The sequence below is a fragment of the Rhinolophus sinicus genome, linkage group LG09 (assembly GCF_036562045.2).
Source record: "Rhinolophus sinicus isolate RSC01 linkage group LG09, ASM3656204v1, whole genome shotgun sequence".
Lineage (NCBI taxonomy): Eukaryota > Metazoa > Chordata > Mammalia > Chiroptera > Rhinolophidae > Rhinolophus > Rhinolophus sinicus.
The window spans coordinates 91,096,142-91,112,942 of NC_133758.1; the positions used below are offsets into that span (position 1 = coordinate 91,096,142).

Genomic DNA, 16,801 nt, shown 5'->3' on the forward strand with positions numbered 1-16,801 from the left:
TAAAGGGCTATGATAGTAAATATTTTTGGCTTTGTGGGTCATATGGTTTCTGTAATAACTACAGTCATCCCTCTGGATCTGCGGGGATTGGTCCCAGGACCCCCTTGGCTACCAAAATCGGCAGATGCTCAAGTCCCTTATATAAAATGGAGTAGTATTTACATATAACCTATGCAGATTCTCCCGTATACTTTAAATCATCTCAGAATTACTTATAATACCTACTACAATGTAAGTGCTATGTAAATAGTTGCCCTGTATGGGTTAGGGAATAATGACAAGCAATAAAAGTCTGTATATGTTCAATTCAGATATAACCATCCTAGGCCAAATCACATAGTACCCGTCAGCAACAATCTAACAATTTTTTGTGTGTGTGTGTGGGTATTTTCCATCACTGGTTGGTTGAATCTGCAAATAAGGAACCTCTGGATACAGAGGGCTGACTATACGCAACTTTTCCTTGTATCATAAATACAGCCATAGACAATAGATAAATAAATGTGTATGGCTGTGTTCTAATAAAATTTAATTACAAAACCAGGCTGTGGGTTGGATTTGGTACACAGGCCATTGTTCGCTGACCATTGATCTAGACAAATAGTGTGATAAAAGCTATGCAATAAAAAATTTCTACCTTTGGAATCAGAATGGTGAAGCTAGCTATCTCATGTTTTAGTTCATATGGTGTCATTTCTGACACAAGCAAGAAAATAATAATTTAAAGTTAATACCATTTAAGTTCTTTAGGTGAAAAGAAATGCTTAAACCATCTACAAATGCAAACAGGTTAGAGAAAAAAAAATCTATTAATGGTAAAATACAATAACCTCTTTCTCCCCTGTATATAATGTATTTTAGAGATCTTAGTTTCTCCTATGACTTCGTCAAATCCCTTTATGGGGATTACACAAATCTCTAACTGCTTTCTTAAACTATTTCTATAGCTACATTTCTACATTTCAAATGCATACTTGGATATTTCTAATTGGCTCCCCTGCCATCACCTCTAATGCATAATATACAAAATATACTTTCTATGACCAGCTCTACTTTCAGACCTAGGAATGTTCACCAATATTATAACTACTCTCAAGCAAAAAATATTGGAGTTAAAGAATCATACAATCACCTTTGATTTGTTTATTTCTATTTCTACTACTATTCTGCCACCAAGTCCTAAAATTATTTTCCTCTACTGTATGTTGAAAATCCATTTATTTTTGCTCATTCCCATCACTGTGGTTCCAGTCTGAACCCGATTACTTCATCCTTGCATTGCTACAAGAGTGTACTAAGCTGGCGTTCAGACCTATGCATCTTGTCTTTCTAATTTATTCTGTACATGCTGACGGATAAAACACTGCTTTCATCAGTTGCTTGCTCCTACTACTTATTGAACAAGGTCTAAAATACTGATCCTGACATTTATAGCCTTATACAAAATCACCCCAGGCTCTAGCTCACATCTTCAGTGTTTCAATCTACCTACTTTTCTGTGAACACATTTAATGTTTTATGTTTTTTCTTACCTCAAATGCTTAACTTATAAAATTGATCTTATTTTGTATTCTTTTTTCCTTTCTACTTATTCTGATATTATGGTACAAGTCTCAGTTTCTCCTTTAGGTCTTTCTTCAGCTCTTTAGTTTTAAAATATTGCTTTTGCAATGGATCAGTTACAGTTTTTAACTCATACAGAGTGGGCAATGTTACCAGTGATCTCATTTCCCTCATCAAATGTAAGTTCCTTGGCTTGAACATCTTCATTCTTTCCTGACACAGTCTTCTCAATGCAATCATATTGAACTAGCGACTGGAATTAGAAAGTCTGACTTACTAGAGAGAAAGCGTATAGCTTCTCTATAGTCTTTGCTGATTGATGCTAATCCTTACTACACAATTATTTTAATCATCAACAAACAGTACAAGTTGGCACTTTTTAAGTTTCTGACAAGATAAAGACAAAGATTAAAATAGCAAGAATCTGATGGGTCAGTCATGCAGAGTTTTGAAAACAGTCCTGACCACAAAGAGGAAAATTTTGCCTTTATGCCATATGCAAAAGATATCTCTATACTCTTGATTCTCCCTGTTTCATATTTCTATAGAAACATAGGCTCTAAGGAAAAATAAAATAAAGAAAAACACTTTAATCTAGCGAGGCAACAAAGAAAAAGATTATCTTCATATGGAAGTTAAGGAGGTTCTTCTTAGCATTTTTATGCAGAAATGACTTTCTCTTTCCACCTATCTTGAAAATAGAAAAAACTGCAGAGATACAGTAAGTCAGATGAGTATTCCAAGATTAGAAATCATTATTTAAGTACAGGTGGAGGAAGAGGAGCCAGCAATAGGAAACAAAGAATGAGACAATCAGAAAGCCAGAAGAAAGTAGTATCGAGGAAACTGAAGACCGCTTTTCATGGTGGGAGTGGGTCACAGTACTAGATACTACATAGCAGTCACCCAGGATGAGGAATGACCAGAGGTTATCAGATTTGGAAATGAAAAGGTTACTGAGACTCACAGAAGAAACAGTTTTTTAAACAAACTTTGTGTCAAAAAACAAAACACCCATGTTGATTGATATTGCTGTTTCTATGCCTACTATGACTTATGCCCACATTCATTGGGGCCGTGACCTAGCTGGCAGTGGGAAGGATTTCACATTTGATGAAGACTTAATATGTGCAAAACATTGTGAGGATCATTATGTTCTCAGCCTCAGAGGGAGGAAATAAATGAACCAGAGTTCTGCAATTGTTACGTAGTAGAGTTTGGAACTGAAGCTCTTTTCACCGTATCTTCCAGTGGCATTCTATCAAAATATGGCCTTCAACTGTTTTACTTATTTTCATTTCACACTTGGATCACTGCGTATTATCTGTGCATAGATAATAGAATATGGAAATTGGAATAATTCTAAAAGATCATTTGGTCCAACCCTCTTTTCCTTTTTTTCACTTAAATAAACTGAGACCCACGAAGCAGAAGTGATGAATAAGACTCACACTGTACCAGTGAAAGAACAAGGACTAAAACTTGTGTTTCCTGATTCCCAAACTCGTATCTGTTTTCATTATAAACTCCAGGTAAGGCCCAAATTGCATGCAAATGTGTGCTTCATTCAAGGAGGAATTAGCAGGGCATGACAAGAAGGTCTCATATCACTCAATTTCTCGATGAATGGCTTGAAAAATGGAAGAATGCCTTTCAATTCTACATACCTAAATCTCTATAACTGTAAAAGGAGACTTATTTATTTATTTTTTTAAGCTAAAGCTGATGGTGGAGAATACATCATGAAAATTAAGTGTATAAAATAAAATCTGGGCCGGCCAGATGGCTCAGGCGGTTGGAGCTCCGTGCTCTTAATGCCGAAGGCCACTGGTTCGACTCACACATGGGCCAGTGGGCTCTCAACCACAAGGTTGCTGGTTCAACTCCTAAACTCCAGCAAGGGATGGTGGGTTGTGGCGCCTGCAACTAACAACGGCAACTGGACCTGGAGCTGAGCTGCCCCCCCCCCCCACAACTAAGATTGAAAGGCAACAACTTGACTTGGAAAAAGACCTGGAAATACACACTGTTCCCCAATAAAGTCCTGTTCCCCTTCCCCAATAAAATCTTTAAAAAAAAAATAAAAATAAAATAAAATCCTAAAAATCACTAGGTAGTTAATATCATGTGTAAACAAAATGTTATGTTTCAAATGAAGACTTCTAAAATGATGATTATAAATATAGAAGATTTTTATAGAAAAGAAGCTATTTTTCTCAAATTAGGAAAACAATCTTTTCACTGTAAAGAAAAGGGGGTCCTAGGTCACATCAGCAAAAGCTGGAATTCCATTTTGTATGTTCAAACTTTTGCATTATCATCAAATTTACACAAAGACAAATGAGGGAGCAAAACGTGTTTTTATGAATTAAAGAGGTGGCAGTGTATTCAATTATACATTCTAGGTATATAGCAGAACTACATGCTAAAAGTCGATATGAGTAAAAACAACCATGTACTCTCTAAAGACTGAATTTGCAGCATGCATAAATAACATGTTCCAAAGCTTGGAATATAAGTATTATTTATAATACCCAGTAAATAATCATGGCAAGTTGGAAACATTGCAATCATTCACTTCTGCAAAATTCCATGTTGTCTCATAGTGCAGACAGATTGTGGTCCACATATGGCAGGTTTCGAGTACATAAATCTGCCATTTAAAAATCAGTACTGAATATGAACAGAGTCAGGGATAGCCATGGCAATGTTAGGGATGCCATTGCTAAGAATTTCTGGGAAAGTTAACCAGTTATATTACTTTATGTACATGCACATATATAATGCATATGGGTAAGTATGTAAGGATCTTATTGATTATTAAGGTGACAAGCAAAGTATGGTATACCATGATCCAAAAACTAAAACAGCAACAACAAACAAACTACAGTTTAATCTATGTCATAAACCTTTCAAGAGCATGGTCTGATTATCTTCTAGATATGAACGGGGGAAAAATTCAATCGGAGGAGTTATGGGCTAATGTGTCAAAGAACAAAGGACACGATTTAAAAGACAAGTTTCTGTGTTCTGGTGTTAGCTGAACGGGTAGTAGCAGATGCACATTTGCTCTGCTCTGTTGGCTGAGCATGGCATCAAAGTGCCAAATGCGTCAGGCTAGTGGTTAAGGTAGAGACGTTGGAGAAATGAAAAGCAAATCAGCTGTGGAATGAGGCTTGCTTCCCACCTCGTGCCTGCCGTCCGGGCCCACAGCCCTCCTGCGCTGCGGGGCTGTCCTGTTGCACGCTCCATGGGACTAGTTGGCACCTGCGCCATTTGTGAGTCTTCCACCTACAAGAAAAGAACAGAAGCCTCATGGAGGGGAAGCAAAAATGCCAGGCAAATGATAGAGATATGGTGGCATGGAAACACGACTTCGACCACTACAAATGGAAGTGTGACAATGCTCGATCCTCTAAATTTAATTTAGATCTCCATCAAGGCATTAGAAAAAGCAGCATGACATATAAAAGTACTTCCTATGGCAGTGGAGACAGAATCCATCATTGTCAAGTTGTATGAGAATAAACTACTAATAGCCCTCTTAGCCTTTTTAATGGTTAGGACTGCCAGCAGACGTACCAGATAGCAGATGCATTCTATTTAAATAAGGTATATTTAGTTTATATTCAAGTTGTGAAACTGCACTCACGTCATCAATCTTTTGATAACAGTGCTCTTTTGGTTAGTGTTATGGGGGTAACTCAGAAACTGCAATTATACTCTTTACAAAAAACAAATCCCCCAAAGAAATACATTTGGGCTAATAGTTGTCAGTGTTCATCATATAAACATGCAATTGCATTATTTGTCATCTCACAATTAAATACAGATAAATTAAGATGGCAAATTTGTCATCAATTTTCATCTTAAAGTATTATTTTGTGATCACACATTCCATCAATGGATGCCATAATATTTCATTTGTTGGCAGGATTGCAATTATATGCCACATCAAGTTTTAATTAGGTGCTTTCTTTTTATAGTCCTGAGGAAAACTTTCTCTAATAATTACTAAAATGATAATATATAACTTCAACCACCTGAATTTTCTTTGAGGTGGCCACAAATGAGTAGAACAGACATCTTATTGGTATCACTGAGATAAAGACGTCATTTTGTGAGCCAGAATACCAGCACTGAGGAGGAACACGTGCTTTGTGGAGCAAGGGAAGGGTGCTTAGGCTATTTCTCCAAGTGAAAAAGAATTCCTTCCTAAAGCATGTTTTGTAATTATTAACCACTTTCCTGCATTCCTTACAGTTTATGTCAACGTAAGAAATACCCCCTAACTCCTGCAGCTAATAACACAGCTTGGAAATTTCACAAGTAATTGTCTCCCTGGATATCATTTCAGTGGGAGAGCAGCTCTTTTAAACAGTCAAGGAGCGGCCGGTTAGCTCAGTTGGTTAGAGCACACTGCTCTTAACAACAAGGTTGCCGGTTCGATCCCCACTTGGGCCTGTGTGAGCTGCACCCTCCTCAACTAGATTGAAACAACTACTTGACTTGGAGCTGATGGGTCCTGTAAAAACACACTTAAATAGATAAAAGTTCAAATTTAGATTTGCTTTAAAAAAAAAAGTCAAGACATGGCACATACAGCCATAAACACCCCAGACTCCACTGAGCCTGAGGGACAGGGTTGGACTTGAAGTATTTTGCTCAATGCCCCATTCTCAATGCTTCTTCTTTAACTTGGTTACCTGTAGCTTTGGCACATCTGCGGGGCCTCGCAGACCTTCTCTTCATAGAGAGGGTCCATGCAGTCCCTGCCTCCATTGGCTGGCAGCTGAAGGATGACCCGGTGCCGAGACTGCTTCTTGACTCCGGAATCCCCTGGAACGAGGCAGCTTTTTAACCTCTGTACTCTGCACTGATAAAAGAATCTTCAAATACCAGCCCGTGTGAAGAAATTACATTGCCACCCGCTCCACGTGCTTTGACAATCTTCAATGAGAGGCCTCATCTGGTCTAATCATTTCCTAAATTCTCCTGAAGACTACTTATATTGAAAACCCAATCAATTTATATTTAAAAAATGTGAAGAATGGAGAAAACAGTACCGTAGTCAACTAGCCTTCCTAATGTGCAGTTGCAAAGTAATTGTTGTTCTGTATATTTCTTTGCCCTTGAGAAATATGACAGATCTAATTAATTTATTTTCCTCTACTTTAAGTTTATTTTCATGCCATTTCACATAGCACTGTTTGCCACATGGGACTCATATACACGTCTAATGAATCTTTCTTAGGAGAATATATTCCATGTTTTAATGTGAAATTTTATTTCTTTGTTATTCACTTAATTTCAGATGCATAACTCGTAAATTATTCTAGTCATTTATTATTCATGTTAAACAGTCTAAGATCTCTAATTCAGGTCGAATTCTAAACATCAAGGCTGTAAGTAGTGAAATGAAAGTCATTTCCTAGAGGCAGAATTTTTAGGGAAGCATTTGAAATAGCAATAACTACTGTTGGTAAATGACTCCAAATTATGCTTAAAAATCAATGGAAATAATCAAGATTTACTTTCACCATGAAGATATCAACTTGACAGTTGACATAAACATGTTCACATTTTTTTAGTATTAGAAAAAGATAAAGTATAAGACTTGTCAATTTTAAATAAAATATATTCCAACTTACAATACATACACTTTAAGGATGAATAGCCCCATGACACAATGCACTTACAAAAGAATTCCCTAAAAGGTTATTTTAATAGAATCCCCATCATGTATTTACATTTTTTGGTAAGATCAGGAAATATTTGATTCCTAAACTATAGGAACTGAGAAATGTAGATGGGTTAGCAGCCCCTAACAATGAAAGCTTAATCAGAAATGAGATGAAACATTCTTAAAGTGATTGTGTTAGGAGAATAATATGATTTGACAATTAGAACTTTCTAATACTGTAAACATCTTTTCTCATGAAGTCAGGGTATCCCACAACAAGGTCTGGGCCACTGACTTCCAACAACGTGGACTGAAGTTTCCTGTGTTAGATGGGAGAATGGATCAGATGAGTGATTCCTACATGTCTTACTGCATAGGAGAATTTCTTAAAAAAAAAAAAAAGAACACCAAAAACATCAAAAATGTATTTCTCAGCCTATACCCTGAACTACTAAATCAGAATCTCTGAGAGCTGGGTTTGGAAATCTGATTTCCACAGGCTTGCTAGGGAACTGTAATGAACAGGAAGGTTTAAGATCCACTGGAATGGACTACCTTGTATGTCTTGTCCCAATTTCAGAGTCTAGAGTTCACATGTAACTTTTTAGCATTATTCCCATTGTGGGGATATCTGTACTATTAACGATTGTATTAACTATTTTAGTGAATAATTGGACTACTATAGGTAATGGAGTAGGGATTTAGGGACTGGTGGTAGTAAGTAGCAGAGAACTAAAGTATTTGAAAATATTGTCATGGGCATTTTTATTGTGACAGTAGTAGTTTGAATGTTACCTCTAAGTTTTTACATATTAAATATCATTTATCTAGGAAAGATCTAAGAAGTGGCAATAGGACTTTTAATAAAATTGCTAATGCAGTCTCCATCCATTATATTATTCAATGACCCCTATTTTAAGGCCCAGGTGATAAATTCTTCTAATAATTCAGAGCTAGGTAAAAATTCATTTCTCCTGACAATCTGTTAAGAAGCCCCTGTGCTTCTATTTTTTTCCTTTGTTCACCAGAATCTCAGAGCTAATTTTTTTCTCAGTTGCAGCTTACCTTAACACTGATTTTATAGTATAATCTCTCTCTTTCTCTCCCCTCTCTCCACCTCCACTTACTAACTGACTCCATCCTTCTTGTATACTTTCTGTTATTTTCCTCTTGTTTTATGTTTATTATTTTTCATTAACCTTTCAAAAGAGTATATGAACTAAATGATCATTTTTATCATTTGTTTAGCATTGGGGGTTTCCCTTAGGAAGGTATTCACTTGTTTTGTAACAGGGAAAAGAGGAGAAGAGCAGAGAAGCAGGTCTTTGTTTCCCAGGAGGTCAAAATTATTAGAGTCAATAACTCTCCAATCCTCTTTAACCTCCAGGTAGACAACAGACACACAATTGAGACACAGGGATCCCGAGACTGTAGGTGATTGTGAGTTCAGTATCACTGGCACCTTATAGATTGAAGCTTCTGGTCATTAACTATCTAGATATCACCTGGTACAGAGGCAGGGATGTTCAGGAAGCAACAATCAAATGTCAGTGTTTCAACTCTACTTCGTTTATTGACTTGAAAGCGAAACTGTCACCGAAGGTACAGCCCTGAAACACTCCAGTGCCTATTCATCACAACCTTTACAAGTTCGCAATTGATATATAAGATCATGGTAACTTTTTTTCACTTCCATAATTGATTCCACACTGGCAATCCATTTATTCTTATAAAACGTTCTTATAAAACCTTAACCTTGTGCAGCCCACATAATAGAGACTGCAACCTGATTAAAGAGAGACATTTCGAAGCCATAACACCTAGAGAAGAAGTTTAATGGAGTTTCACAGGAAGTGTCATGACATCCATGTTTCTATCCACTGGGAGGTTCATTTCTTCTCAGATCTCAGTTAAGAAATTACTTGTACACTCACAGGAACAGCTCTGTAGACCTCAGCCAGGCTACAGAGCTCTCAGATCAAAGTGCAGACAAAGGGAGAGCTACAGCACACAGTGAAAAAGAAATCAGAAAGGTTCCTCACTAATAACTTGAGCTGGCAAACCGGAATTTTACAACTTTCATAGTTTCCTGTCTGTATTTATACCTAATTTATTATACGTGGTTGATATATAGATATAGCTTCTATTTATCTTTGTGTTTTAACACCTAGAACAATAGCCACATAAAGTAAGAGCTTAATAAATACATATTTATTTCACATCTTTTCAACTGGATTATTAGCATCTTCAATTTCTTTCAATGCATTGCCTTATAGTAGTAAGCACATGGATACTAAGTCTGTGCATTTGGCTTATTGGAAATAATGAGCATGGGAAAAATAAACAAATATTCCTATTGTGTTTATACTTGAAAATAACTATCTAGGACAGGAATAGGAAAAAAATAGGAAAAATATATTCAGAAAATAATTATGTGATAATGGGGCACATAGATTCAGAGGATAGGTAATGTCTCACAGAGTTACAGCATTTTTCAGATTTCTTAAGACATTCAAGATACATTTCATCAGAGAAATTACTTAATGGAAGGATTTAAAGGGCAGGCAAAACTTAGATATGTTAAGCTGGATGTAGGATGGATGACAGGCTGAAGCAGCATAGCGACAGGAAATGGAAAAGGAAATGTTTCATGCCAGTAGTAAAATGTGAAGGTAGTTTTCCTATCTTTGGGGTAATCCTAGAGTAGTACTGCTTAAGGGTATCAAAGTAGAATAGATGCCGCTGCAATATCCTTTCTAGCTCTCCTGTCAATAAACGTAGTGTGAAAAAAAAGGAGTGAATAATATTTGAGCAGCCAAATGTATTATTTGATCAAAAGCATTGATTTTTTTGAGTAGGGTTACAAATAATATATGCATAAATGTTTTTTCTTTTCCTACAAAAAAAAAGCCCTTTATAAAATTTATGAAGATTTGAAAAAAGTTAACAAGTGCACTGGTTTAAGGATTAAACTACTCTCTATTCAATGCTGATCTTTATTGGCATTGATTTTTCAAAGCATATCTTGAGAGAGGGCTGAATAACATTTCAAATAACTCTTTTTGTTCTTCCTGGAGTGCTAAGCTATTCTGTCCCATTTTCTGCAGCACTACAGTGTAATTTTATCTATTGAAAGTGATTAAAAAAAAAGTATAGCTCCACATTTTTAAGAAATCAAAATTCTTATAAATTTTAGACTTTACCTGCAGAATTACATTTAAAAGAATCATCCCATCCTTGAATTAGTTTTCTGTTGCTATTGTCTATCCTTGACCACACCACTTTGTTTTGCATTTTAATTGTGTGTGGAAGTCAGTGTAATTGCAGTAAACTTAGATTAGTCCCATTTCATACCAAATAATGAAAAAAACTAACCACATGTCATTGGTTTATTTTCGTTACAACAAAAGGCTAGTTTTCTGTAACACCACCGTGCCCTTCTCCTCAGTCACAGCAGTGTGCAGGCAAAATAGTCAAGGCTTCGGGACACACAGAGCATCTTGGCACTGTCATCCAACAGCCACCCCTCTCCCAACTCCGAGTCTTTCTTTCTGTCCTCAATACACAATTGTAGTTATCTTTTTAAGTCTGAGAGCCTAGGCTTAGGATTTTGGAGAGCCTTTTGTTACAGGAGATTCAACATACTAGAACAGGGAGTATTGATCTGCTCCTGGTGAGATGACCTGTGCTCAACCCATCACAGCCCCAGAGAGTCTCTTGCTCACAGGACAGCAGATACCTGAGAGAGCATTCTTGCACTCCTTGGTTACCACCACCCCAGGAGCTCCAGGGGAGAATAGTATCCTAGTGTGGCACCATGCATTTTAATTTAGAGCAGTTACCTGCCTTACTCTGAGAGACTATCGCAACTAAACCCATTATATCTCACATGCCTGATATTCATCCCAAGAAACTAGTTATGCCACCCTATGCCTGCCATGAATGTCTTCCATGATCACCTGGATCCACAGCCCTATCTACATGCATAACCTGATTTTCAATTCTCATTCTTTTCCATCCTCTAATCCTTCCACTACCGTGCCCATTGGATCTCATGGTTTCTCATCTTCCATCTCTTAGAAAGTTTCCTTCCTAATCTTTGCCAGTGGAAGCTGACTCTACCTAGCCATTTCCTAGTCTTTTCTCCTCCCTCTACTTTCAAAAATCTCCCCTGAAGCTCCTGTTATCAACTTTACTATCAGTTATCCACCCTGTAGCAGCCATCTACCAACACTAATTAATGATTAGAATGTCCCTCAATGTAATCCTTTCTTTTCCTACCCCTGTTAACACTTTGGTGGCTTTGGTATCCACGTGGTTATTATATCCAAGGCACTGGACTCCATGTTATTGCACTTCCTCATCTCCAATGACATTTTCCTGCACCTCACATCAATTACTAGCTCTTCTGTTTATCTTGTGATGTTATTATCATCAGTCATCTTTAAACATCTTACTTTCTGATCATTCCTCTAACCTTTAAGTTCATCTACTTTAGTTTTCATCTTACTAAAATTCTCCAAACTCATTTAAAACTGTCAATTAAATTTCCCTATCACTTTTTAGTATCTATTATTCCCTTCATGACCTCATCTCCATCCTAACATAATTTAGATGTCATACTCCATCATTATTACAAGTACTCATTTGAAAACACCCTTGACTCCCTGGTTCCTCCCCCGTTCTGTACTTTCCTAGAAAAGTCCCAACCTCAACCAAAACCAATTATTTTCCTATACTTTTCCTGCACTCAGGCAGTTGAACATGGCTGGAGAAACACTGGCAACTGTGTTGAGCAATCCCTTTATAAAGACATGACTAAATGCGCTCTCCGTGCTGCCTAGAAACTCTATTACACATTACTAGCTTGCCCACCTTTGCACTCTCCAAAATGATGTTACATCTTCTTCTCTTTCCTTAACATCCCTGAACCTTTTACTTGATCCTTCATACTCACTGAGAAATTAGAATAATCATTAAATGCCTTACCTATCTTGTTCCACCAGAATGGGCATTGGTTTCTTTGTTTACTGATCTGTCGTTTATATATAAAATTGTGCCAGGAGCATTATAGTTACTTGAAAAAGTATTGTAGAATGAAAAAAGCTAATGATTGCTTCAAATGGTTTCTACTTTTTCCTTGAACAACACATCTTACTTGTGGTCATCTAAGACTTTTACTGATGCCTTTGATTCTCACTTGGGATTCTCTTGTGTTCACTCTTTCAAAAAGATCTCTTTTACCATCTTTTCAACAAGATTTTCCTTAATATTTGCTCCCACAATGGTTTTCCCTTCCCTTTCCTAGAGCTCATTTTGTTTTACTACTAAATCTTATTACTGAATTCACATTATCTGATTTATGGAGAAGAGTTCTATATTTTAAATGAGAATCAAAGCTTCCTTGGGGGCGGCTGGATAGCTCAGTTGGTTAGAGCACGAGCTCTGAACAACAGCGTTGCTGGCTCGATTCCCACATGGGACAGTGAGCTGTGCCCTCCAGAACTAGATTGAAGACAACAGAGCTGCTGCTGAGCTTCCAGAGGGGCGGCCGGATGGCTCAGTTGGTTAGAGCGTGAGCTCTCAAAAAGGCTGCCGGTTCAATTCCTCCATAGGATGGTGGGCTGCACCCCCTGCAACTAAAGATTGAAAACGGCGACTGGACGTGGAGCTGAGCTGCACCTTCCAAAACTAGACTGAAGAACAATGACTTGGAGCTGATGGGCCCTGGAGAAACTCACTGTTCCCCAATATTCCCCAATTAAAAAAAAAAAAAAAAAGCCTTCCGTGAAGTCAAGGACTGTGTCAACTCCACAGAGCCATCAATGTGTTAGTTATATAAAGGAATCAATCAATAAAAAAAATTCAGTAAGTATTTATGCATATGTTACAGATGAGTATTAATTAACACATATAAAGCATTCACAATCTATTTGTTCCCTCTTGTATCTGCTAAATTTTTTAAGTGCCTTATATAAGTTATCACAGTTGTCACATAAATTTTTAAAAATTTCATAATTGGTCAAACAGAAGAGTAAATTACTTTCTTAGTACTATAAAAATCATCAGCAGAGAGCAATGAAAAATCATATTATTAGATTTTCAATTTTTTTTAAAGAGTAAGTTACATCTATTGTTTTCTTTCCTTTCCTCATATAATCTATACTAAGATCACAAATACATTTTAAAGACTTAACGAAAAAAAAATTCATAGGCTACTAAGCTGGTTCCTAATTCCTGGATACATTCCAATATCCAAATTATTTTCAAGTGAAGGTCTAAAGAAATGAGAAAATTTTACCTGATTCCACGTTTTTATGGGTGACTATCCAAGAATCAATTTAATGGAATCTTTTTTTTCTTTCTTTCTTTCCTTCCTTCCTTCCTTCCTTCCTTCCTTCCTTCCTTCCTTCCTTCCTTCCTTCCTTCTTTTCCTTCCTTATTTCTTTCTCTCTCTCTCTCTCTCTCTCTTTCGTTTTAAATTTTATTTCCTTGAAATACTTTTGACCAAATCAACTTTTATTTTAAAATACTTTATGCAATATAAGGAAATAACCAATATATTAAAAGGCAAAGTTTTTTCCCCATTTTCAAAAACCTTCACTTAATAATGTTAAATTTGCTGGACTGTTATCATACAGTTATAAATGTAACTGCATATGCTTTGGAACTATTAGTAAATGGCTTTATCTCATACTAACACAAACATCAAGTATAAAAATATCAAGAATAAAATTTCCAAGCATATGAAGTCCATGTAATAAATAACCTTTTCATTGTAGTGATGAATAACCAACATTTACCACAGAAATATTAACCTATTAGAAAGTACAATTCTATTGCTGATTATGACCAAAGCAAAGGACATCATGTTTAGCTTTTACGAAAATAAAGGGATAAGAAAAATAAAATTCAGAAAAAAATGTCAGAAATGATATCTCTTTTTTAGTAAGATTAATGCCATTAACATTTTTTAAAAGTTAATGCAAACTCCTTTTGACCCAAAAGCTTGTTAGATGTCTTAAAAGACTTTTAAAATCAAAATTTTCTATTCTTGCTTACCTTGTGGTTTAATTTTATTTGATACTACAACGGTACTTAAACGAAAAAAAGGATGAAAAGGGAACTCATTTCTCAACTATATAAAATTACAATCACATTGTAAAAAAATCCAGTATTAAATTTATAATCTCATATATCTTAAGGATTTAAATAATTTCTGGCAACTTGAAATAGTTGTTAAAATTGAAGTTGATTCTTAATTGAATCTCTAATTAAAGTCAAGAAGCATAAATAAAAAACATACAAGGAATTTAAGAAAAACTATCTGTATTTGTTGGGAGAGTAAAATAAAAAACAGGAGACAGTGACATTTGTGACATGAAGAGAAAATTTACTCAGTTATTGCATAAATCACTTGGAAGTTGTTGATACCTTTCTCAGTAGCCATGACAAACGACCTGATCCTTGAGGGTAAGGAATTATGAAAGTATTTGCTATGATATTAAAGAGTCTATGTCTGTGAGTAATAAAAGGAACACAAAACCAAAATGAGAACAAGTCCTCATCTTGTAAATGCCCCATGGCAAGTTAAGAGTTGGCAGAGGTAGAATTTGACCATTTTTCTCTTTCTTTTATTCCTATCCTGGGTCACATAATTGAATCTGTAGTGAATCTGCTCCCATGGCTACTTCTTGCTATCAAGTAGGTTGGAAGCCATGAGTACTAATGAGATCACTTTACACTCTTTCTGAAATATATAAGGCCACTGTACATTCTTTTATAATTAATGTTAAAGGAAGCATTAATAACGTCTAGAATCCTTTCACTTTGTTCTATTATCATAAAGTTTTAAGTCAGTTTTGGCATAAAACTCATTTGTTTGGTCCTCTAAAGCTGTATTATTTTTCAGAAGGAAACCAAAATTTTATGGCATGTATGCCAACCCACGGTTACACAGCCCCATGTAGGAATCACAAATACTGTTCAGTCAGAATTTGGGGGGTCCCAGAGAGTGGTTTTCTAAGTGAGGAGCCTTCAGAACACTTCAGGTCGTACCTTCTTTACATGAGGAAGGGCATGATGTCCAGTCACTATATGGGGTCACGATACAGTCCTTCCTACAAGGAAGCAGACAGGGCCTCACTGTTTCAGGCCGAAGACTTTCAGGACACCTAGAAAAAGCAAAGGGAAGTTACTAGGCCTCTCTAGTCATCCAGAAAACCAAGCAATTTAATACTTTTAGGATTTTCGTTGTTAAAATTGCTAAATAGTCACCAGTCTTTGTTATTTCACTTCCAAGACCCTGGCTTTTGACAAGAAATATACAACTAAATTAATTCTTCCAAACTGGACCTCAGTAAAACTTCTCAAAGCAGGATGTATAATTTTAATAAAAGTAATTATGCTGTCTAGAACAAAATGCAATAATTATACCTTATCCCCTTATAATAATCTCTTCCTTAATAAATTTGTATTTTCTAACACGTTTTCAAGAAATTTGTGGAAATTCAAATTAACAATTTAAGGACTCAATTCTACATCTTTGTGTAACTAAGTAAGCTTATTGCTGATTATAAATTTTCAGATTATTCTGAACTTGATTTTTACAAAATATGTGCAGCACAAAATAAATTTATAATGGAATATATTCCATACACAGTACATGCTTAAACAAGAGTTGTATTTACAGCTACATATTTCATTATAATAAATAAAATAATAAAAGTGTAGAGGTCATTATGATACGCAGTTTTTGTTTTATTCCAGGTTTCATTTAATGTCTCTATTTTCCATCTGCCATTATGTTCCTAGTTTCAAATTATGGAATTTTAAATATTTTTAAATGTTATAATATTTTTTGGAACAAAAAGTGAATATAAACAAAACAAAGAGAGTCAATTGTAACTTAAAGAAAATAAAACACTGTGTTCTTGACATAAACTATGGTAAAATTAAGTTATTATTTTTACAATATAGCAACATATATTATTTATTAGGAACACAAGAGAAAAATAATGACAAAACACTGAAACGTCTTACATTATATAAGATTTTCACTTCCTAAAAGATAATTTTAGGGAGCTGATGGGTAAATTTTAAATAGATTGTCTTGTTTATTGTGTACTTATTATATGGTTTTTAAATTTCCCAGTTCTTCTCTACATCTTCACAATCTGATTATACTATTGCTAGTGGTCAAATGTTGGACATGAGCATGAAGACTGGAAGATGTACATTAGGACAACAAAATATAATAATTCATGTAACTAAAAGTAACTTAATGTTCTGATTCCTAGAAAATATTATTTTGAGGTCATATAAATTTCCAAGAGGTTAAAAGGCAGTGAAGAAACAAACCAAACAACAAATAAATCTGTTAAAGGAATAACTTGACAAATTAGTGAAATATGGGATTTAAAAATACTCCCCATGAGAGAAGCCAAATTTTTTGTAGGTCAAGATAAATTGTGGTTTAACAAGTAAGTTAATCAGGTTTTCAGAATTGAACTATGAGTGAAATAAAACATCATTAATCTCTTTCCTATAATTTCT

General features: G+C 35.5%; 1 protein-coding gene across 1 annotated transcript in view; it reads right to left on the bottom strand.

The window, feature by feature from the left end:
• The window catches only part of THSD7A (thrombospondin type 1 domain containing 7A), a 617,189-nt gene that overhangs the window by 65,638 nt on the left and 534,750 nt on the right, over positions 1-16,801 (bottom strand). The window contains exons 10-12 of the mRNA XM_019726870.2: positions 15,305-15,420; positions 6,270-6,402; positions 4,751-4,854 (exon numbers count right to left, since the gene is read on the bottom strand). Of these exons, the coding sequence (XP_019582429.2) occupies positions 4,751-4,854; positions 6,270-6,402; positions 15,305-15,420 (353 nt within the window). The remainder of the gene's footprint in view (positions 1-4,750; positions 4,855-6,269; positions 6,403-15,304; positions 15,421-16,801) is intronic.